General features: G+C 37.1%; 1 protein-coding gene across 1 annotated transcript in view; it reads right to left on the bottom strand.

Annotated features, from left to right (window-relative positions):
- TRIO (trio Rho guanine nucleotide exchange factor) overlaps nucleotides 1–26471 on the bottom strand; it is a gene marked incomplete at its 5' end in the record, with an annotated part of 463708 nt that overhangs the window by 25814 nt on the left and 411423 nt on the right. Inside the window, 4 exon segments of the mRNA XM_072411970.1 lie at nucleotides 7061–7111; nucleotides 13358–13450; nucleotides 16711–16800; nucleotides 22398–22467. Coding sequence (XP_072268071.1) covers nucleotides 7061–7111; nucleotides 13358–13450; nucleotides 16711–16800; nucleotides 22398–22467 — 304 coding nt within the window.

Raw genomic sequence — 26471 nt, 5'->3', positions numbered from 1 at the left:
ACAATCTATCATGAATGTTGCTGCCAGATTTATCCATCCTTCCCACTACTCCTTATCTGCCGTCTTTCTTTGCAGTTCTCAACATTAGCTTCCATTTCACCTTAGAATCAAGTTCAACCCCTATACGCTCTCTTCTCTCCTCCAGTGACCCACTAATGACTTCCTCACGGATAACCTATTTTGTGCAAAGGCAACACAGCTTGACAGATTTATTTTAACCCCTTTGTGTCTGATATATGTACATAAAAGATCCTTAGTATGACTCCATGTGCCTGAGTTGGCTGCTAGTTCTTGCTTAAATGTGCCTATTGGGGATTTACATAATATAAAATACAAAATACAGAATATGTAAACAATCAGGGAAACAACTGAAAGAGGTCAGCAAAAATACAGAGTTTAAAACAGTATAATGATGTGATAGAGCAAAGAAAAAAATCAACAATCACTCAATTACATTTTCCAAAAAATGTGGTGGTTATTATGCAAACATGAGGACAACATCTGTGTTTAGAGAAACAATTCTAAAAAATATGGATATAGGAATGTATTATTTTGCCACCAAGTTGGGTAGGCATCTATCCACCACAGTGTGGAGCGACTACTATACAGGTAAAAGCCTAGGGTAGCAAAAGATAGGTGACCTAACCATAGGTTAAGGCCCTATATGGTGTCCCATATCTAAGGAGCGTGCTGGAACTGTCAGCTGAAAAAGAAAAAAGGGAATTAAATAAGGGGGGAGGGGGTAGATGTTCAAAAAGACCGGAAGGGGTTGAGAGCTCTATAAATAATTGGGAAGATGAAGGAGAGTGAAAGTAAAGGAAACATATAAAATGTTTTCCTGTTGATAAACAGTTTCAAGATAAACATGTTTTAAATCTAGTAGACGTTTAAAGAGCAGCCATCCTGTCCAAGTAGCTGTATATTTATATAATACCTCGTCTAAAGCTACGAGGTGTTCTATATGGTCAATACGTTCGCGTTCGCTGGGCTACTCCTAGATAGAAGAGGGGGGAGAGAGAACACCAAGGTCTGGGAATGATCGTCCTGATAGCTGTCAGGAAATGTCTCAGAACATCACACTTGACTGATTTGTTAGAGCCTGGTAATATCGATAGGGTTGTTCCTCAAAGGAAGTTGGAGTTTTAGTGAACTCTTGTAAGTTAGAAAAGGAAGCATAAAAAACATAGAAATTTGTGGAACTGAAGCTAAAAGAGGACTCAATACAGTACCCTTCATTGTAGAGCACCCAGTGATGGCAATCGTGCATTATTTTGAAGAACATCAGAAGCATGGGACTCTACTGTTAATGATCAGTAGAGCCCCATGCTAGAAATTGAGGAGAATCCATATCAGGAGGAAAAGCGGGTTTATTGAAGAATGGGGTCATGGGGCCCAGGCGAGAGGATATCCCACTCTTATTCAGAAAGGAATCTCTAATATGCATTAATTTGAGAATAATAACTGGGCGTTAGCAGGATGTGAGAGTTTGTGATGGATCCAGGTTTAAGAGGGCAAGCTGGCTGCTAGTTCCTGTATACAATTTGTATAATTACCTTGGTTGCCATTCATGTGATTATAATTCTCACAAGACATTGTTTACAAACAAACTGAAGCCTGGCCTTTTACTGAGCCTTTACCCACCTGGGAGGTTAGCCCGAACCTGGTTCGGGGTAAGAAAACTTGTCACAAGCGTTTACCCCGTACCAGGTTCGGGGGAGCTAAAAATAGAAACAAGCGTTACAATGCAATCTGATTGTCATACAACATTGAATGACAATCAGATTACAACTGAAAAAAAAAACACTTACCTTGCCTCCGCAGCTCCTCCGTCTGTCCTCTTCTGTCTTCTCCCAGCGTGTGCAGTGACGATCTCCGGGGTTTCCCGGGTGACGTCGGTGCATGCATCGGTGGGGGCGGGGCGGAAATTCAAATCACTTTGGATTGGATTCAATACAAAAAAAGCTGTATTAAAAATCTTTATATTATATATATACATATATATATATATATATATATATATATATATATAAATGGATGGATGAATGAATGGATATATGAGATGGATAGATAGATAGATGTATATAAAATTATCATAAAATGGAGCACTTGGGGGCAGTTGCCCATCACTATTGTAGGATAATGCAGCGGACCCTAACCTCCGTCCGTGGACCAGAATTGGTCCGCATCAGTGTTTTTAGTGAACCGCCAGAGCTGAAAAAAAATACTGGTCCTCAGAAAAATTTGCCTCCATGAAACCGGTCCCTGGGGTCAAAAAGGTTGGGGACCGCTGACCTAAAGGACTCTGAGGGCATTTGTGGCTGGAAAGATGTGCCAGTCCCGGGTACCATTGTAGGGTCACATGACTGGGGAGGCCAGTGTTCTGACGAATTGTCCTACTTTGTTGAGATGACAAAGTAGGTCAATTCATCAGAACACCGGCATATCTTTGTGTGGTGCTTTATTGCAGGCTACCGTACTTTGTATGTGTGTGCTGCAGACTGAATTTGTGGCATGTTTTTTTCATTTCTGCATTTCTTGCAGAAAATTACGGTACTGTTACCGTTCATCCTTTACAAGATGTCTAACCAGAAGAGACTAGCATATAAAGCTGCTTTCAAGCTGGAAGTAATTAAATTTGCTAAGGAGCATGGAAACAGAGCAGCGGAGAGACACTTCGGACCACCTCCAACTGAGAAAATGATTAGAGAGTGGAGGAAACAGGAGGATCAGCTCCAAAAGTTGGGCAAAAACAAACACAATTTACGTAAACCAACTGCAAAGTGGCCAGAGTTAGAGGTAGAAGTGAAGGAGTGGATCACAAGTCACCGGGAAAAAAAGGAATTTCTGTCTCAACTAAAATGATAATCAATGAGGCCAAACGCATTGCTGTGGAGAAAGGCATTCAGGATTTTACCGGATCACCATCGTGGTGTTATAGATTTATGAAGAGATCTGGCCTTTCTATGCGCACCAAAACCAGAATTGCGCAAAAAATGCCAAAGGAATACGAATCCAAGATTCTGGCTTTTCATAAGTTTGTTATTGATGCGAGAAAGAAGAATAACTTTGAAATTAGCCAGATTGGGAACATGGATGAAGTCCCATTAACGTTTGACGTGCCATCTAACAGAACCGTAGATAGCAAAGGAGCCAAATCCATAACCATAAAAACCTCAGGGCATGAGAAAACCCACTACACTGTTGTGCTGTCCTGCTGTGCAGATGGTACCAAACTGCCTCCGATGTTGATCTTTAAAAGGAAAACATTGCCAAAAGAAAAAATTCCACGGGGAGTCGTCGTGCATATTCATGATAAAGGGTGGATGGACGAAAATGGCATGAGGCTGTGGATTGACAAAGTGTGGTCCAAACGTCCTGGCGGGCTTCTCAAGAAATCTTCCTTGTTGGTGCTTGACCAATTCAGAGCGCACATTACGGAAACTACTAAAAAGAACTTTAAAAAAGTGATGACCCAAATAGCTGTTATTCCTGGTGGTCTTACCAGCCAGCTGCAACCTCTGGATGTTGCCATTAACAAACCGTTCAAAGTTCTGATGCGAGAGGAGTGGAACACCTGGATGGCAGCTGGCAACCATGATTTGACTCCTACTGGGCGGATGAAGAGGCCCACTATCACACAAGTGTGTGAATGGGTTAAAAGGTCATGGGACTCCGTGAAGGAGGACATTGTTGTAAAATCCTTCAAGAAATGTGGCATTAGTAATGCCTTGGATGGAACAGAAGATGACGTCGTATTTGACACCAGTGAGGAAGAAAGTGTTGACAATGACTGTGAGGATCTGTCCATCCTCATTTCTGATAGCAGCGAAGAAGAGGAATTCTTGGGGTTTGAATAAAAACATTAAAGCCTTATTTTTGTTATTGTTTACTGACTGTTAATGAGAGTAAAGATTAAGTTAAGAGTACTAAGTTCTTAATATGTTACATGGTTGACATAAAATTGTTCTTAAATTGTTGTTAACCTTATACAGTTGATATAAAATATTTTACTACAGTATTTGGTTCAGAATCTTTTTTTTCTAGATTTTCCTCCTTAAAAATTGGGTGCGTCTTATATATTTTGGACATATTTCGGTGAGTCATGCCTAAGAATTATAGCCTACAATCTAAAATAAATTTCCATGCAAAAAATGTAACGCTTTTTGCATGGAAGTACGCAAAGAATTGGAACACTCGGCGTTCGCGTACGCATCCCTCGGCGATTCCTGATGATGTCAGTGCATATGCCCGTCGACAGGGGTAGTAGCGGCAAATTCAAATATTTTGTATTGAATTCAATACAAAGTCCTGTATCCAATCCAATACAAAATATATTTATGTGGTTTTGTCTATAGGTATGTGACTTTGGACTGTTTTAAAATTTACCACACTAGGGAGGTGTTTTAGAAAAATATTGTACTATACAGTATACTGAATTATTACATTTTCAGTATTTTTTATTTATTTAGCATTCTTGTTCAGGCTGAATTTTGTGTTTTTTATTTCATTTTAATATTAAAGGTAATTTTTTTTTTTTTTTTTTTTTACAGGATTGTGTGTTTCAAACTTTAATATATTCAGAATATCTACTAGACCCTTGTTCGGACATATTTCTGTAAGTTACAGGTCTACAACTTAAAAAAAAAAATTTAATGAAAAACAGTGTACCGCTTTTGGTACAGAAATCCAGACATCAGTGAAACGCCCAGGAGGTTAATATAAAGAGACACTTTGAAAAAGGCAGTCATCAATACTCTGGCTCTCAAACACTATGTAAAATTATTAACACAAAACATTTAGATACAAGCTGATAAAATGAAAAATTAATTTATTACATTTACCTATTTGCCAGCATATATAAACTGAGGGGAGTATTTAACAATGTAATGATTTAGTTTTTATCTTTTGAGGTCAACCATCCCTAGGTTTTGTAGTGAATAGCATGTGTGGCAGTGCTTTAGGCAAAATTGCTTTGCAGATGATCGAGGTCAGAGGAGAATGGCCATACTGGTTTGGGCGGATAGACGGCAATAGTATCTCAAATCATTGCCAAGGTATGCAGAAGACTATCTCTGAATGCACAACATATTAGACCTTAAGAAAGATGGGCTACAGCAGCAGAAGACTATACACATGCCACTTTGGTCAGCTAAGAATAGGCAAACTAGCTCACTAAACTTGAAGAGGATAAGATTGGAGAAGTGGTCCCTCGTCTGAGGAGTCAATTTCTGCTGCAACATTAGGATAATAGGAGTTTGACGTCCACGGTCACCTCCACAGTCACCAGATGATAATCCAATAAAGAACCTTTGTAATGTGGTGGGACAGGAGATTTGCATCATGGATGTGCTGCCAACAGATCTGAAGCAATTGCATGAAAATTAAATGATAATGTAATTAAATCTAGAGGCATATCAGGTATTATCAAATTATAAACTGGCAGAAGGAGCCTGAAACCTATCTGGCATCTTTATGCTTAGTGGTTAACAATAATCTCAAAGCCTGACAGAATTTATGTAGACTTTAAACTTTTTAATTTGTAAATACCTATACAGCTTAAAGGCTTAATAATCGGGAGATGGAAGAAAAAGATACATTTTTGATTAATCCAAAAAATCAGGGCCCAGCAAGAGACTCTGCTGTAATTAATTTAAAAAGCATTATACTGTACATTCACAAATACCAGTTGAAGCTTTTGATCATAATAAATGGAATTAGACTTGGTCAATTCTATTACAGTTATGGTTAAAATAATCTATGCACAGCCATCCACTAGAACTAGTAATAATGCTATGTTATCACAAACATTTTATTCTGCAGAGAAAAACTAGGATGTCCTCTCTTTCTTCAGTTCGCTCTAGAATTCATAAGACAGTCATTAAGACTGTTGGATTTTAGAGAGGTGGAGTGGTGGAAAAAAAAGCAATGATATCCAATGATAAAGAGATTTGATGTCTGGTTTCCAGACAAATTGGGACAAATCAACTATATTACCTGTTAATCTGCTTGTATCTTCTTTGGACATCTCAGTTTCACAAATTAAAGCAGTGGTAACCCAATTTAAATACTTTGGTATTTCCAGGACCCAATATGATTATGCTTTGATCAACATTAATTCTTTATTACAGTTCAAAGATAATTGTATAATTTTATAACATCTGGAGTAGGCTTCCTATATCTGTGATCTTTGGTAAAAAATCTAACTATAAACATTTTTTTACAATATATATACTCCCATGTGAATCAATAAAACCTTTTCCAGAAATCTTAAACTTTAAAAACTTTCAAGGCTGCAGAGATGTATGAATATATTTCTTATCCTATTTTATAAAAATTATCATATGAAATCTTTTCAACAACTGCAACAAGAATTGAATTTAAACCAGAAGGTGTTTTACCAATACCTCTATTTGTGTCATGCAATAATATACCATTAACAGTTATAAAATATTAAAATTGGGATATTGAGAAGAGGATGGTTGACTGATAATTGAAATAATATGGGAGCTGACTGCAGAAAACAAATCCAAGGTTTATCAAATTGATATCCTATCGCCTTAAGTTTTTTATTGTCTATAGGGTATATAGAGTACACGTTCCATATGTATGTATATTAGGGGTTCTAGATGTATTGTCACTAAGGGTTGAGAGTAAAGGTAGCCACATGAGCACTGCAGGTAGCTAGGGGATTAGTGGCAAGGATGGATATTGAAGGATCTGCAAATGGTGGAGGAGTGGAAACAATTTACACAATTGTATTGTTTATGAATATTCACAAAATTTAAAGTTTTAGAATTTAGTCAAATTCAATACATAAAAAGGAATGTTGCCGATTGATGTGGTAAATCTGCTTGGTTTTTCTGCACTTTTACTTAAGTATTGCCCCTTTATCTGCAATTTCTTTGGCTTTGCCTACTTGTTTACACGACTGTAGACTTATGTATGTGTTGCACGAGTCTACATCTATACCATAATTTTAGGAAATCAGCTGTATTTATGGCTTACTCTGACATAATTTTAAACCATATTAATCGCTGTTAGATAACAAAAAAGCAAATACCTCTAAATCTGCAACATCGACACAGGCCTTTCTGGAATATTTTAAGAATTCCTGCAAAAAGAAATTAAATGCACAATATAGAATTACAGATGAATACTTTTTTGTATGTTTCAGAATGCAAGGCAAATATAAAATAAACAAAAATAAACATTGTATTTATTGATTTATCATTAGGGGAATTATTTAAATGTGAGCAGTATTAGCATCTAAATTTGACTTCAAGCCACTTGTAATCCTCTGTACAGCAGAAATTAGAATGGGAGAAGCAGAAACAGTAAACAGAGTAAACCATTGTGCTCCAGAGCTCATAATTATTTGAACATGCTAATAGGTGGATAGAGCAAAAACAGAAACATTACCTAAATTGTCCTGTTTGCACTTTTCATAATAAAGAAGTCTAAATGTGATTTATTTAAAACATGGTCCAAAAATAATTATATGTTCTTCAAAACCAGTGTAAAAATATTTCCTAAATTGTCTTTCAGGACAACATAGAGACAGAAACCACCTTTAAATGGAACAAGATACACATCACTGACCTTTTGCCCAAATTGTGAATTAAATGTTGCGTTTCCTTTTGACAGAGATGTGACAATTGCTGCAAGAGAAGTACAGGTGTCCTTGCATTAACCCTTGTCTCCCAGTTATTTGACTGCGTAGTCAGTTGCTGATGCACTCTGCACCTCAGAGTTTTCTCCACGGAAGAAATGTAATAAGTTCAGTTGTCCTGACATGACTGGCTTCATTAACCCTTGGGTTCTACTGAGCCACTTCCACTTCAGTGTGTCTGCCTTTCTGACTGCACTGCAAGCTCTGTGTTACACTTCTTTGTCTAAATAGTGTTATATCCCCACCGATCAAGGCTTGATTAGGCTGATTTATGAAGCTTCACACTTAATGAAGCCACATTAGAACCTATAAACTTCTCTCACTGGAGAAAAGGCTATGGAAAGTCACATGTCCTGTGACTTACATGTGTATTGTATGTGCCTGTCTGTGTATTGTGTGTTTCTAGCTGCTATATTAAACCTTTGCTGGCTTCTAACTTTGGGCTCATTGCAGCAGATAGAAATGTTACAATTTTGTAACCAGCGTTTGTGTAATAATGTGGTACAGCTCAAGTACATTTTAGATTATTTTTTTTGGACCACCCACAGTTCTTTCCTCATGCATTCTGTGTTTTTTGTCTAATTACTTAGAGTACATACATTTTAGTTCGGGTAATTTCTATTTGATGCATACTTTTTGTGCATTTACATTCATTTTATTGATTCTACACACATGTATCACTAAGACAAATGTTTATACAATTGTACCCCACAGACGGTTATTATACCAGTTAGGATTTAAAGGTTAAGAAAATTCAATCTGTAAATGGACAGAGAACTGGCCTAAAGGCCACATCTAGAGAGTATGGTCTAAGGGTATTAGCGATGTACCCCAGGGCTCAGTGACTCAGAGACTGGGATTAAAAGTTCCATTTTTGTGTTTGCAGATGACACCAAACTATGTAATGGAATTAGGTCCATACAGGATGTCTATAATCTACAAGCAGAGATGGATGTTCTTGTTTGACAGTGCAACCAAGTTTTAAATGACATTTAATATTGATAAAAATAAAGTTATGCACTTTGGGCTCACAACATGAGCGTGCTTCATACTGTCTAGGGGGAAAATATTTAAGGGGTGAAAGTGAAAAAGGATCTGGGGGTTTTGGTGGATAATGAACAAAATGAATAAATATAGCAAAAAACTTTCTTAACTTTGTTAAAAGGAACAGAACAAAACAAAAGAAGTGCAAAGAAGGGTAACTAAACTAATAAAAGGAATGGAGAAGCTCAGCTATTGCAGTAGATTACTTGAACTGAATCTATTCTCCCTTGAGAAATGACATTTAGGGGAGTGGGGGGCTTATGATCACCCTATATAAATGGCCCATATTGTAAACTCTCTTCTCTATTATTCACTTTAAGGCCATTACAAACGACAATGGGGCACTGTTTTTGTCTGGAGAAAAATAAATGTAATCTCTGTATTGGGTAGGGATTCTTCACGATAAAGTCTGTGAAAATGTGAAACAGGCTCGTTCAGGAAGTAGCTTACGCAAGTACTATAGATTGCTTTAGGAAAATAACTATAACTGGGCAATAATGTTTTAAAAGAAAGACAACAGCAACTGTGGATCCAGGGAACATCCGATTGTTCATGGGATCAGGAAGGAATTTTTTTCCCCTGTTGGAGAAAATTGAACCAGGATTATTATGTCTATAGAGTTTATCTGGGATATGTTTATTTTCCTAGTGGATGTCCTTGATATCTTTTTTTAGCATAACTATGTAACTATGTAACAACGGCTTTAGGATTTCTGTGCAAAATTCTAAGAACAACTTTTTTTTTGTTTATATTTCCTGATACACTCAATACCCATTTTTAGGTTTGGACCTAAATTATGTATTGTTCAGTAACTATTTCAGTATTGTAATGTAAGTTTTGCTGTTCTGTCACAGCATAATGCAGGTCAGCAGGAGTCTCCCACAAATTTGTTGGTATGTTTGAATACCATATTATGAGATTTGGGGTATGTAAGATGTAAGAAGTATTTTCATACAGTGGAAGAAAACAAATGTCCTTGGAATATTATTATTATATGGTACAAAGCAAAGCTTGGGTAAAATAAATTTACAGTAAGTATGTGAGTAGTAGAGCACATGTGTTTCTGCAGTGGACCCTGGTAAATTCTTTGTTATTATTTCATCTGGTGTCCTGGAAGACAATTTAGGAATGCAAATTTACATTTATTGGTATCTAATTCTAAGAGTCTTCAAGGACAGGAGGTGTCATGCCTTTGTGCAATATACTTTTTTGATTAGCATAATGCACTTCAGTTCTTGTTTACAACTTACCAGTTGGCAGTAGACTTCCTGGAAATAGATTTAGCAGTTAGGTCTAACTCTGGATTTTAGAGAGTTATACAACAAAAAAGACAGGGTATTTGTTTGTTGTGGCAAAATGTTTAGTCATAAAATTCACTAATGTTCCCTGAGTCAGGGAACCTAAACATAGTGAAACTATGAGTACAAATACAGAATAATATTTTACAAACAATACATCAAATATACAGTAGAAGAAAACCACCCTATCGTAACCCAAAACAAGGAGGGGGGGGGGTGGTTTGTTATCTCTAATCTAGACAAGGTAATCCTACTAATATTCAGAAGAAGGATGCGAATAGATCCCGATGCGTTTCGCCTTTAGGCTTCCTCAGGGGACCATTACAGACAGAAATATATCTAAACATAAACAAGGATAGGGTCATAACCTTGTATATACATATAATCAATAACAAATCATACATGGATGCTGGCCAAAGGCAGCAAATTACATTTAGGGTAATGCTGTACAGATTATTTGAATAATTTAAAATATTAGTAAGTAGAGTGACTCACCATGAGGTCTAACTATACTGTGTAAGTGAGATAATGCAGGAGGGATTATTTGAATCCTGCTATCTAAAATCTGAGATGTAAGTAGGAGAAAGTATGTTAGTTGTTCAATTGTCTTATGTACACAATTATTAGTTGATGGGTATAAACCCAAAATTTGGTTGTACTTACTAGTCTTAGCCTTTGCAAAATTTGATACATTTACATATACATTTGATACATTTACAGATACATAAACTGATACTTCTAATATCTTTAAGGAATTTAACATACAAGACTTCTGGACCCTTCGTGACCTTATGGAACTTTTTATGGAAAATGAATCCCAACAAACTCATACTAATATCACCAACACAGTCGGTCACAGCAAACCCCACAAGAGATTTATTATCTAGGAAACCAAATCTGTTTTTTTTCCCCCAGCTTTCACTAAACCCACGCATACAACTCTTCGTAGATCTAATTACCAATGAGATACTTAAAAGCAACATGACAGGCGGTCTTTGCTCACACAATTTCATTCACACCATAAAAAAAGCAATTCACAATTTGAAAAAGGATAAAAACATAGTGATTAAAGCATCAGATAAGGTAGGTAATATTAGTATAATGAATACTTCTCATTATAAATCTATCTGTCTTCGCATTTTAAAAAATACTGATTGGTATTTACCAATCACTAGAGATACACTTGACAATTACAAAAAGGAATTTCACAATCTGATTTGGAAAGCCTTCCAGGAAAATAATATTGACAAAAATACAAAGGATTATTTACTAATCTAAGTAGTACTAAGTCTCCTTGATCCTATGGGTCCACCAATAGTCTCTGGTATTCAATCAATAGCATCACATGCAAGTGAGATTGTTGACTCTCATTTACAACCACTGGTAGTGCAACTGCCTTCCTTTCTTAAGGATACTATCGACCTTCTAAAATCAAAAAACAACTTACAAGTCCCATCAGATACTATCCTGGTAACCATTGACGTAGAGGCGCTGTATTCCAGCATTCCCCATAAAAAAGGTTTAGAGATGATCTCCCAATCCCTTACTCGACATCGACCAATGGCTCTTAAACAGAACTTCATTTTGCAACTTTTGAAATACATCCTAGAAAGAAATGTTTTCACATTTGATAAAACTATGTACTTTCAAGTACAAGGCGTTGCCATGGGGACCAAATGTGCCCCCTCCTACGCCAACCTCTACCTTGCTGAGTGGGAAAAGGAACTTTTCACTATTATTCCCACCACACCTTTTGGTCCCCATATAGTGTCATAGCAACGCTACATTGATGATATATTGATGCTTTGGACAGGTCCTATACCCATATTACAGCAATTCATCCAAATGTTACAACTTAATGATTACAACCTAAAATTTACTTCAGAATTTAATAAGACAGGTCTACCTTTTTTGGATGTGTTCCTATCTATTAATGAAAATAATACAATATCTACTAGCCTTTACCGTAAAGTGACTGCAGGGAACATGATCCAGCATGCTAAAAGCTCCCATCCTCAGTCATTGATTAAAAACATCCCTTATAGCCAGTACTTACATATTAGACGTAATTGTTCTTCCGATGTGACTTTCAAAATGGAAGAAAAGGCACTACAAGAAAGACTTATATTACGTTGATACTCCAAAAAATCTTAAGGAAAGCCTATCAAAAAGCCTGCCTTTCTCATAGAGATAACCTACTAATAGGTAAACCCAAAACTACCACCACATCACCTTCTACAAGTATCATAACAACAACTTTCAGTTGGATTGGCTAAATATACTTTGATACAGCAATTGAAATCTCTCAGATTTTGCAAAGGCTGAGACTGGATTAAGTACAACCATATTTTGGGTTTATACCCATTAACTAATAATTGTGTACATAAGATAATAGAACAACTAACATACTTTCTCCTACTTACATCTCAGATTTTAGATAGCAGGATTCAAACAATCCAATCTCGCTTACACAGTATAGTTAGACCTCATGGTGAGTCACTCTACTTACTAAAATTTCAAATTATTCAAATAACTTTTATAGTTACTTACCTATATTTCAAAATTTCAATGCAGGTTGAGCTTTAGGGATGCAATGGTCCCCTGAGGAAGCCTAAAGGCGAAACGCGTTGGGGCCTGTTTGCATCCTTCTTCTGAACATTAGTAGGATTACCTTGTCTAGATTAGAGATAACAACCCCCCCCCCTTTGTTTTGGGTTACAATAGGGTGGTTTTCTTCTACTGAATATTTGATGTATTGTTTGTAAAATATTATTCTGTATTTGTACAATTATTCTGTATTTTATGACTAAACATTTTGCCACAACAAGCAAATACCCTGTCTTTTATCTTCTCTTTACCACATTTTGAACTACATTACTATAAGGGTATGTGGCCTTCTTTTTACTAGCAGAGATTGATCAGCATTTTTCTTCCTTTTGTTTCAATTTCAGTTTTAGAGAGTTATAGTCAAATTACCAAAGCATACAGACATTGTTAAAACTGTTAAAAATAAAATAGGTATTTTCTTTTATATGAAAGCAAATACATTTGGGCAAGGCATTGATCACTACAGTCGCAAGATGGTTAGGCAGGCTTCAAAACTAAGATACTATTTTACAATTAATTTATAATTAACTATAACATTTTTGTTACGTGCAAGTTTAAATTATAGGAAAAAATGGAATATAAAAGTCAATTTTGTAATAAGATCACAATTTTATAGATACTTTGTATTGGTTTTATGAAAGGCACTAAAAATTCATAACATACTTATATTGGAATATAAATTTAGACCTAATGGTGGTTTGAGGTTTAAAGTTTATACTACAATTACCCAATATCTTACCTTTATAAGAAGCTGGTATCTCATTATTCTTTGCACTGGTTTTATCAATAAATCTGAAAGTTGAAGATGATGACCCAGGCGCTGTTTTAAGTCCTAGTATAGATAAAATATTCAAGTTTAACAGGGCCCCATAATTTATATCTGATACTTATATTATTGATACACATTAAGGCTACTGAATCAAATTGCCCTGTGTGAATTATCACTATGCTGGTATAAAGCAATTCTATCTACTCCTTCATTTTACTATTGATGAGCACCATCGACGAGTAAAAATGTAAGTGAAAACACCCTAAATACTTTAAATTTTAGTAATAAAATTACATTTAATACATCACACTGTTAAAGAAAACTGTTTTTTTTTTTTTAGTCAACCTTTACAGCAAGTGCAATTTCAAATGGCTGACCACAGCATTCTACTGTTAGCGCAACTATGTTTCCAAACACTGCTATTACACTAAATAGGAGCAGTTGGGAACCATTTTGTGCATGATTTTGCATGCAGATGCAGTTGAGGTGAATTGCGATGCAGTTCCGAAAAGTGTCAAGCGGCTTCCTACTTTGGTAGCCTTTATGTGTATTATAGAATGTAAATAAATGTTGCTGGGGAAATAAGTAGTTAACTACTTTCAGTTTATTATTGCAATGCTGTCAAGGTGCACATGCAGGGATAAACATTCCTAGCCTCAACTAGAATACAAACAAGCAACAGTTCTCTGACATGCCCTTTTAAACACTTATTCACCTAAACTTTCTAATCAACAGTGCTAAACAAGCAATATTTCAGATATTGAATACATACAGAGGGGGAAATAAGTATTGAACATGTCAACGTTTTTTTTCAGTAAATATATGGAGCTATTTACATGAAATTTACACCAGGTGTCAGTAACAACCTAAGGAATCCACACATGTAAATATAAACGCCACAGTTAAACACATGCCCAACAGGTGTGCTAAAAACAATAGGGATAGGTATCAAACAACAAAGAGGAAAACAGTATTAAACTGTAACAGTAATATATTAAGCTGTGGTATCAAATTATTGAACTTTTTTTTTTTTAATATTCTTCCTTACTGGGTCATACTGTCATCTGAAGGACTATTATTACACACAGTATTTTTTAATATTACATAGTATTTATATAGCGCCATCATATTATGCAGCACTGTACAAAGTCTATAGTCATGTCACTAGCTGTCCCTCAAAGGGAATTACAATTTAATGCCCCTACCTCAATCATATGTCTTACACTTTATAGAAAAGTAGAGCTCAACATAAAGGCTGGTGGCCAAACCTTTTCATTTCCTGAAGAAAGAAGCGGGGTGCTATGTTCATCATTTTTTATAACATATACAATATCCTATTTTTTTTCTTGCATTCATTGACATTTTCTATTCTTTATGTACCCTTTCCCAGTGTATATTGTGGGGACATTGCACTGCAGCCCAGAGAACTTTGCACTCAAAACTAGCATGTGAGGATACAAAACCTTGACCTTGTAAAAACTCAATAAAGGCATTAGTAGATGACAGGTAGTTACTTACAGACCTGTAAAGAACTATTTCTTGTAGTCAAAAGCCACGAGGCACTAACAACCCTTGTAGAAATGACCATAACTGGAAATGGAGAATCTGAATGGAGAAGGCATAAACCTAAAGTCTAGAAAATCCAATGAAAAACAGTAGTTGCAGAGGCCATCTGGTCTTCTGTGACCTAACAATAATCACAAAGCGGGAATCTGTCTGACTGATGGAGACCAACATTCATACAACATGGCTAGCCTAATCAACGCCAAGGTGATGAGAGCCATTTTCTACAAGGAAATAGTTGTAGAAGAGTGCGGCAGAGTTTTCTATTGGATTAAGGTCTGGAGGATGGGCTGGACACTCCAAAACATCAATCTTGTTGGTCTGGAACCAACATGTTGTTTATTTGTGTTTGATATTGGTTTTTTTAACAAGGCAAGGACCCCAAAGACATTTCCTTTTTGGCATGAGTTCAATATACTTTAAGTATTTTGATGTATTCAGATTTATGCATAATCTCTGGTATGTGATCAATTGGCCCAACACCATAGTTTCGGAAATATCCCAATATCATTATGCTTGTGCCACCATGCTTCATTGTCTTCACAGTGTACTGTGGCTTAAATTCAGTGTTTGAGGGTTGTCTGCCAAACTGTCTGCGGCTTCTAGACCCAATTGAACAAGCTGGCTTAGTTTAGTCAATGTGTTCTTTGGCAAACTGTAACCTTTTTAGAACCTCTTTTTTTGATCATTGGGACTTAGTGGGGGCTTTGTGCAGATAGATTGGCTTCACATAGGCACTTTCTTATTGTAACAGTACTCACATAAGCAACCTTTTTGATTTTCCCGGAGCTGATCATTGACTGAGTCTTAGGGGTTAATCTAGTCTGAGTGCACCTTCTGTTTGTTCATTGGATGTTTTCCTGTAACTGTACAGTGTTTGTCTGTATTAAACTGGAAATTTGTGACATTTTAGCGCCACAATTTGCATTAAAGTGATTTTATTAAATTATTATTTCATAGCTGGCTGTTTAAAATATTGGTGATTTTATTATATTTTTTTTTTTTTTATGTATTATACATATGTATTTATATGTATGTATATGTATTATAAGGACAATGGTACATTTTAACTTTAATTTGTGTTAAACATGACAGGATCAAATTTATTTTTCATTATTAAAACAATGAAATGTATGTAAAAGTTCTAGTTATATGCAAATTCTCTACTCGAAATAACTGATATATAAATATAATATACATTATATTAAACTTATTTTAAACTTAATAATTTATCATGTCACTCAGCAAATAGGTTCAAAGAGAATCAGGGTGTCTGGTGACCTGAATGACCTTCCTATCACATATATATATCTATATATATATAAATATATATATATCTCTATATATATATATATATAAATTTATATATATATATATATATATAAATATATATATATATATATATATTTATATATTTATATACACACACACATACACACATATACATATACATATGTAAGCATACACTGGACTAGTATATCTTTATTTTAATTTCTTAATTAAGGGCTCTATTTTTAAAAACAGGGAATCTGACATTCCCTCAAACATTCTCTAGTGGTAATCTATTGCTGCCATTAAAACTCTTTGACCTGAAAGATGCCCACGTAGGAACGTCTGATTACCTGTTTTTTAAATCGAGACCTAAGAGTGTTCTGATCATTTAGTTTCTTTGCGATTCATAACACTAAGAGAGGAAAAACAAAAATGTGCACTTCTGGCGAGGCCTGAGTGCAGAATATTATGCACAATAGTATAGTTACCTCAAAATATGTATCAATATATTCTGCAACAATATGTTCCGACTTTGGCTTATTTTGACAGTAAACAATGTACATATGTAGCCGTCTCTCCTGTAAACAAAAGAACTAAGGGTAAAATGTCTTACATAGGAAGTTAGTTAAAGCAAACAAAATACATGTAATTATGTTACATAAAATGCTAAACCAGAAAAAAAATCCATAGAACATAAGTGCTTGTACCTAAAAGATGCATATATTTTTTATAGGTAAATACAGTAAAAACCCTTCTGGACATACCTTATACAGTAAAATGTATGGGAGAATCAGGTGCATTTAGGATTAGTCTACACTGTAAATGTTGAAAATGTATTAATTTAGGATTCATACTACCCTATACCAACTACAATGATATACTCCTTTTTTCCACCTTTGCATTAAAAATCCTATCATTTTATTAAAAATTTTTAAAACCAAAACAATTTAAGACATGCCTCTGATATCCCTTAATCATTTCCGCTCTCACTTTTGTGTACCACTTATAGACCAGAGCAATTTTTACATTTCTAGCATGAGCTTGTTTATTTGTCATTACATAGGTTAAAGTATTTTTTTTTTACATATGAAGCTTTTCTTTTTTGGTGATGCGGTCTTGCAAAATAATTACCTATTTTTTTAAATCATCTTTATACCTGACCACAGGGGCTCTTTATGGACAGCAGGGCTGCTCTCTCTCCACATGCAGTGTTTTGTGCCACCGAAGTCAACTAAGTCGTGTGTGGGAGGTGATACTGTATGGAGAATTGGTCTGGTCTAATTGTCTAGATTAGTGTGAATTTTGAGCTATCAGCAGTGTGGCAGCAACTTTTCTCAGATGTGGAAAAAACTAATGTGGTTTTAGAAAGTATTCAGACCCCCTAAACTTTTTCAGTTTTATCTATCTGTCCACCCCTGACTTGTCTCTCTTAGTCCTGGATAAGGTCTCATGCTGCCTGTCAGCCATCTCATCATGGATGTCTGACTGATTCCTGAAACTCAACCTAGATAAAACAGAACTCATCATCATCCCCCCCTCAAATTCCAAATCTCCCCGACATATATCTAACTGTTAACAACACTGCATTTCGGCCCTCCCCTCAGGCACGTTGTCTTGGTGTCATCTTTGACTCGGCCCATTTAACCCCCATATTAAGAACATTTCCAGGTCCTTTCACCTACGCAACATCTCCAAAATGCGCCCCTACCTGTCCCCTTAGACCACCAAACTCCTTGTACATGCTCTTACCATCTCTCGTCTGGACTACTATAACATCCTTCTCTCTGGTATTCCACTGACCCGACTCTCTCTTCTACAATCTATTATGAATGCTGCAGCCAGACTCATCCTTCCTTCCCTCCGCTCCTCTTCCACTGCATCTCTTTGTAGTTCTCTCCATTGGCTTCCATTTCACCTTAGAATCAATTTCAAGCTCCTGTGCTTTGCCTTCAAATCCCTACACAGTTATTGTCCCACTTACATTTCTGACTTGGTAAAAAAAAAATACTCCCCGTCGCTCTCTCTGCTCCTCCAATGACTTCCTCACTCATAACCTCATCACATGCACGGCTCCAATACTTCTCTAGAGCTGCCCCAACTCTCTGGAATGGTCTTCCTCCTGCTCATTTAAAAGAGTCCTCAAAACCCATTTTCTGTCTTTTGAAACCATCACTACTTATTTAATGTACAGTGCTGTCTAATATGTTAGCTCTATATAAATCCTGTATAATAATATTAATAATAATAATATTGCAGACTGACATAATAGTTTAAATTCTTTTTTGTTCTCATTATTCCACACTCCAGTACCCCATAATGACAAAGTTAAAGCATGTATTATATTACATTATAAGTATTTAGACCCTTCACTTAGTTAGTACTTAATTAAGTAAAGTCATTTTAGGGCCTCAGAGATATTTGTCTGTGGCTGGGCCACTCTAGGACATTAACATAGTTGTTCATAAGCCACACATTTGTCTTCACCATGTGCTTTGGGTCATCGTTCATGGGCCCAGTCGTGAGCCCAGTCGGAGGTCCTGAGCATTATTGAGGAACTAAACCCAACTTTAACCTATGTAGTGACAAATAAACAAGCTCATGCTAGAAATGTAAAAATTGCTCTGGTTTATAAGTGGTACACTCATCTTCATCTCAACCCTGACCAGTATATAAGATATAAACCATATATATATATATATATATCTGTTTGGAGTGGGTCATCGCACATAACCCCCCCACACACACAAAAAAAACAGGGCTACACTTGATTTCATCAGATGGTAGAATCTTGTTCTTCACAGTCCAAGAGTCCTTCAGGTGGTTCGTTGCAAACTCCAAGCATGCACTGGGGAGAGGCTTTCGTCTAGCCATAAAGTCCAGATCTGGGGAAAACTGCAGTTATTATGCTTGTCCTTCTGAAACTTGGTCCCATTTCCCCAGGGGAACTCTGTCAGAGTGACCATTGAGTTCCTGCTCATCTTTCTCCCTGCTCAGTTTGGCTGGGCAACCTGCTCTTGGAAGGGTCCTGGTTGTGCCAAACGTCTTCAAATTGAGAATTATGGAGGCCACTGTACTCTTGGGAACTTTGAAAGCAGCAGGAGATTTGCTTTGAAACATTCATGTCTCTAAGCTCTGCAGGCAGGTCCCCATGGCTTGGTTTTTGCTCTTTAAATAAATTTAAAACATTGTCTAAAAGCCTGTTTTCACTTTATCATTACATGGTACAAAGTGTAGATTAATAATAATAAACAAATAGTAACAAAATTGAAAAAAGTAAAGGTGGTCCAAATACTTTCTGAAACCTTTAAATGTATATATATATATATATATATATATATATATATATTATATATATATATATATATATATATATATATATATAAAATATACACACATATATATATATAATATACACACATATATATATATAATATACACATATATATATATATATATAATAAGAAATGGGACCGGAGATGGAATGATCCCTCCCTCTGTTATTCTTATATGCCTGTAATTCCACTACAGGGAAATCCAGAACTCATACCAAGCATCTAACTGGCACGTTGGATAAAAATAAAGTCTTTCCCATAAAAGAAGACTTTGTTAGTGGACAAGATATCTGAAAACCTTGAGTATTAACATTTTGGAATACCACTAGGAGTTGACTTAAATTCAATAAAATGAAGCACTGGTTAGAACCCCCCTCGGTTTGATCCCAGGTTTTTGAGCGACTTGAATGATTTGCCAAAGATTGGAAGTCAGCTAACTTGCCCCTAGAATGTGTAAAATCCAAACTAAATTAGATTATTATTGCCCTTTCTGCTGGTTGCCTGCTGACAAGACACTCTTTTCCTTTATCCAAAAAAAGCAATATCCAACCACATTTTCCCTGTGCACTTGACAATCTCATTTCTCTCGAACACCATAGAAGTTATCTTGGGTGTTTGACATATTACCCATATTCATCATCTTACTTGGGGAGCGAGTATCTGTTTAGTATTTTACATCTCCTTACAGATAACTTCACCAAGCAGTCAATCTACAAAGTCTATTCCACCAGTGTTTTTAACAGGACTACCCTAATGGAAAATCAAGCTTGAACAAGTGTATTCAGACCACTCCCCCCTTCCCCCTTTTTGTACGGTTCTGGCATTCGGGTACAAGCTCAATTACTGATCTTCTATCCTTTTAACTTACATCGCTACCTGGTCAATATACCAAGGTCTCAACTCCCCTGAGGAAGCCCACAAGGGCAAAACGTGTTGGGAGAGACAATTAACAGGAAAATCACCTATACTGACCTTCACTTCACTGGGGTTTGGTGTACATTATAACCAATCTGATGTAATGTATCTAGATTCCTAATGTCAGAGTATTAAAACCTTACATGTATGTATGTTAGGACATTTATTTTATTTTATGGAATATAAATAAAAGATTTTAATCAATTTTTTATTAATACTGCCTTAAAGAGCCACTTTTCTCCTCATCTTCTCCTTATCTTTAAACGTTTAGGCTCAGCAACACTACCTAAGTAGTCATCAATCCTATCCCTTGGAAACTGATCACATACCAAACTTTCTAAATTGGAATATAGTCAATGATAGGCTATCTGCTATCTTCATTTCTACTTCTAGTTCACAAGACATGGGGACCCATGGATTTAATATCCTACTTAACTTATTCCTAGTTGCTGGAAGGTACACCCCTCTTCTTACCCTCCATGGTTCACCCCCAGCCCCCTTCTGGTGGGTGGAGCACCCATCTGCCATGCCTCTCCCGTTTGGCTCTTAGCAGCTCTAATCCTCTGAACAGACAACAGCTGCTCATTCCCAGCTGTGACACGTTCAGAGGATTCGAGCTGCTGCTGTCCCACTGCACTGCCAATTGCATCATAACACATTACACACAAGAGTGACAGCAAGGTTGTTTGAAACAAACACCCCTCATCTTCATTGTAACTTCTGGTACATTCTACTTTCAAAAAGATGAAAAAAAGAATGGTTACTTCTATAAAGTGGTAATAAGGCTGAACACAACCTAAATAATGTTTAGTAATGCTGTTTAAATAATGCAATCTGTCAGTCTGTTTGCTCCTTAAAAAAAGTTATATATACTGTCACTATTTTAGACAAAAAAAACTTCAACCCCCTCTTTGTATACAGGTAGTCCCTGAGTTAAGGACATCCGACATACTGACGACTCCCTAGATACGAATGGGGCTTCCCTGCTTGTTCGTGTGCAGGACAGACGCTTGATTGGGAAGGGGGGGGGAGGGGGTTGCATGACTTGCCGAAGAAATCTTTTTCTGTTCTGCAAGCCCTTGTAACTCTTTAATGACCAAGACAAATTCTGCAGTTGTTTCTTTTTGCATATCAAAGCACAGCTTGCTCAAGAAGTTAATGAATGTCTAGGCTCCATAAAGTTTTTGTTTTTTTGCTTTGTTTGTGATTAACTCATAGTTACGATTTTATACAGTAACTGACACCACTTCCAGAACCTTCAGTTTTTTTCCTCAAATCTTCAAATGGGGAGACAATTTTTGGTGAAATATCTCTAAAGGGGACTTCTGCTTCTCTTTAAAAGGGATGGAAATTTCACCAATGCAACAGATACAAAACAGTTTTGGGTTTGGCCACAGCACTGAGGTGGTAGAAACCATGACAAGATTTTGTTGCCATCTGTGTCTGCTAGGAACACTGCTAATTTAAATATTTGTCCTGGTTATCAATTTTAATGAGACTAACAGGAAAAGCAAAAATGTCACATGAACAGAGGGTAAACCTAATGGTTACATTTTGTGAAATAGGCAACGTATGAATACCTATTCCGTTTGTCTTAACTTGCCCAGTGGCACATACTCTGTTGTAAAGTGTCCAATCTTGTGTTTTTAAGTTAACCCACATGTTACAAGCCCAAAAACATAGAGTAACTTACATGGGGTACTTTTTTGAGAATTGGATGATATGTGTTAGTACTGGTGCAATTAAAATATATTTTTACAGATTAATGTATAACAACCAATGTGTCCCTTTGAACAAAAACACATGTATATTCAACAAATAATTATTGAATAATAATAAGAAATATATATGAAATACTCCTATGCCAATCCTAAAATAATGTGCTCAAAGACAAAATTAAAGCTAGTAATATAGTATTAAGTACTTACATGTTTCACAAATATCGTTGGCAGCCTTTCTGGGTCTTGCAAACATTTCTCTAGCTCTCCCAAAAAGAACCTAGGAACAAAAGGTACGCAATATTCATTTTTGGACATGCATCATTTCTGAATAATCCAAAAAATAACACATTACTGTAGAAATGAATCAATAATATTGTGGACTTCTTTATGACCTAGCTACTACAGATGCTCTAATATACAAAACATTGTGACTAATAACTGACACCTGTATTCATCTTCTTTGGGGCTGCCGTGAGCAGCAGAGGAAGTGGAAACCGCACTGCAATTTCACGGTCAGACTGAACATAGCCAAACCCACACAAAATAGGGCCAGCTAACACTTGTGCATCATAAAGCATGCATACTATATAGGTAAGACACAAGCATTTATACTAGCAAAGAAGAAATAGTTCAACAGAGTAAAAAGTACAAAGAGTTTCATCAATTAGGGTGGAAAGAGCAAAACAATCAGCAATGTTAATATTACAATAGCTACAAAGTTGTTGTTTATTAACTTACATTATACTCACATATATTACACCCATAATAAAAGGGTACATACACAACTCACTCCTTTCTATTCACCCACATTGCTCCCATGTATATCTGTATGCTTCAAGTGCATCAATGTTTTGCAAATCCTCAACCTTTTTTTTTTTCAATCAACTGTTGCTTTTAGCAACTGAACTCTCCCCCAACCTATTGATGAGAAGGTACACCATATATTGGTTTTGCATTATAAAAAATATCATTGTCAAGAAAAGGTGTATATCTCCTGGAAAGCTTCTTGAAACACCAGGGGAAAAACAGTGAAAAAATTGAAAAACAGTTACAAATCATGCATTAATAGTTGAAAAAGTATGTAAGCGTAGGCAACAAAAAAACAACCCTATATACAAAAACTAGTTTACCTGCCAAAACATTTTATTATTCTGTTCAGGTAGCTCATCAGTTCCTGATGTTCCAAACCCCTGCCATATACTATGCAAAGTCCTGACTATTTATTTTACTCTACCGCAGTCAAACCGTCTAGAGTAATATGAAGGTAACGGAGTAAAAGCTCAGTGATTGAAATCACTATCCTGGGCTCTCCTTCAATAAAAAATCTTATTTGCTAGATTATAAAAAATCTTATTTGCTAGATTCACAACTGTGCAATGCAATGAGGCTGGTGGCTTACTGTCCTTTCCTCTCATTGAGGGGTTAACAGTAGTACAAAGGCAAACTGAGACGCTATTTAAAAATAAAACATCTGTTTAGGGATACTATAGTATATCACTACGCAACTACAAAAAAATGTATAATCAACACTTTTCTAAATCAGTTTTTCAGTTCTGCTTTCAGTCACATCAACTTTTTGAGTTATGAGCAAGGTTAGTTTACTGTTTGTTTGCATGTATTTTTGTCTAAAGCATCATTAAAGTAAAGAATTGAATATATTCAGCGCAAAGTCAATTAGGCACAAAGTGACATAGATATATAAAAAGGGTCAGTCAGCTATCACTGTTTCTTCAAAAATGCTTAGAGAATACTTTTCTTTCGTACACTTATGCCATAAGCCTTGGTAGCGAAGCTCCATTGACTGAATGAAAGTCAGAAAAACTCAAATTCAAACAAATTCAAAAAAATGGGTTTTGAGTGCTCTTTTAAATGAGCAGAAAGTAGGAGCAAGCTGAATAGGAAGAGGAAGCCAATTCCAGAGAGTCAGGGCAGCTCTAGTAAAGTCTTAGAACCGTGCGTGTGATGAGGTTATGAGTGTGGAAGTCAGTAGTAGGTCATTGGAGAGGCAAAAAGATGCTGCAGAAGAGGAGCGGTGGGGAGGATGGATGAGTCTGGCTGCAGCATTCATAATAGATTGTAGAGGAGAGTCGGGTTAGTGGATGTGGGAGATTTTGGAGATGTTGTGCAAGTGAAAGTGACAGGACCTGGAAAGGTTCTGAATATGAGGGGTAAATGAGAGGCAAGATTTGAAGGCAACACCAAGACAACGTGCCTGAGCAGATTTGGAATGTTAAGGATGGTAGATAAGGAGTTCAGTTTTATCCAGGTTGAGAAATCTGTCAGCCATCCATGATGAGATGGCCGACAGACAGTATGAAACCTTATCCAGGACTGAGGGAGACAAATCAGGAGTGGACAAATAGATTTGAGTCAGCATCAGCATACAGATGGTACTGTAAACCAAAGGAGGTTATGAGACTACCAAGAGAGGAGGTATACAGAGAAAAGAGTACTGGTCCAAGGACTGACCCTTGGGGAACACCAACAGGGAGAGGAGGAATTACCATTGAAAGAAACATGAAAGGAGCCGTCAGAAAGGTAGGAAGCAAACCAAGAGAGAGCAGTGTCACTGATAGCAATGGAGTGCATGATTTGGATTAGAATGGGATGATCAACAGTGTCAAAAGCAGAGGAAAGATCAAGGAGGAGAAAGAGGGAAAAGTTGCCTAGACAAGGCGCTCAAGAAGTTTGGAAACATATGGCATAGTTCTCCCCAGCCCCTCTTTGGTGGGCAGGCCGCCTGTCTATCTTGTCCCCTCCACCCGGCTCTTATCAGCAGCACTAATTCTCTGAATACACAACAAAGGGGCTGCTCTGTTCTCAGCTGTCATCCATTCAGAGGATTCCAGCTGCTGATAAGAGCCCGCGGGGAAACAGCACAGATAGGATGAGATCAGGACACAAGCTAACCCTCCCCCAAAAAACAAAAAAAACAAAACAAAATACATATAACAATGTCTCTGCCCGAGTGAGCGTGTGTAATGACTAGTGTTGGTCAAATAGCTCACTATTCGATTCAACCGCTATTCGGTCGAATAATGCATAATTATTCTGGCGATTGACCGTCGAATTCGAACTCCATTGAAGTCAATAGGGGAAAAATTTTGGTTGTTTTTCGGGACTGTGTAGCGCTTCTACAGCCTATAAATACATTAAAAAAGACATGTCAAGACTCCCCCACCTCTGCACAACACTATACAAGTAAAAAAAATAAATAAGGAAGTCTTTTTTCTGTTGCTGGCAAGGCCATTTTATGGGGTAGTCAAGGGAACATGCTGGATTTTATACGGTCTCCGAGTAGAGGCAGAGAGGGACATGAGGGGGTTCCTCTGGTCCAAAAATTAGCCACCAGGTTTCACCGCTCCGTTACAAGCCATACACAGGCTTCAGAGTACCGGCAGAGGTCTCTGAGGGGGGTCTTTCAGTCAAAAAATTAGCCAGCTAGACAGCCCTGGTATAAGTTACAACTGACAGGTGGCAGCAGCAGGAGAAGGAGGAGGCAGTGGGCACTGGGACGGAGAGCATTGGTAACCGCATTGGTAACTGGCGTTTAGAGCTGGGTGTAGTGTATCATCAATGCCATCTAGATGGCTGTAATTCCATATTTATGAATGGAGTACTGACAGGTGGCAACAGCAGGAGGAGGAGGCGATGGGCCCCGAGACGGATCGTGGACAGCATTGGTAACTGGCATCCAGAGCTGGGTACTGGGCAGGCGGCATCAGTTACAGCATAAGGAGGAGGCGGTGGGCCCTGAGAAGAAGAAAGGACGGCATTAGAGGTTGAGGCCATCACTAGTCTGGCATTTAGAGCTTGGGTACTGGGCAGTGGGCAGGCGGCAGCAGTAACAGCATTAGGAGGAGGCGGCAGGTCCTGAGACAGAGTGTGGACAGCTTTGTTAACTGCCATCTAGAGCTGGGCACTGGGCAGGTGGCGGCAGCAGCAACAGCAGAAGGGGGAGGCAGTGGGCGGCATTACAGCTTGAGGCCATCTTCCTTTATTGACAGTGTAGAAGGTGTAGCTATTGGGATGAATGAGATTCCCACTGTCCCTACAGTGGCCGTGGGCCCCGAGACATAGTGTGGATGGCTGTGTTACTGCCCAGTACCCAGCTCTAGATGCCAGACTAGACTCAAGCTCAACAGGGTGTTCTTTCCACGCTGATTCCGCCAAGCCCGTTCCCTTTCATGTGGTTTTGCTACATAGTAGGTAGGGACAGATTGGAATCTCGTTCATCCATTCATTTCTCCAACAGCTACAACTTTGACACTGTCCATATAG

This window comes from Pyxicephalus adspersus, chromosome 5 (genome assembly GCF_032062135.1).
Source record: "Pyxicephalus adspersus chromosome 5, UCB_Pads_2.0, whole genome shotgun sequence".
Taxonomy (NCBI): Eukaryota; Metazoa; Chordata; class Amphibia; order Anura; family Pyxicephalidae; genus Pyxicephalus; species Pyxicephalus adspersus.
This window is presented reverse-complemented; position numbering and strand designations above follow the sequence as displayed.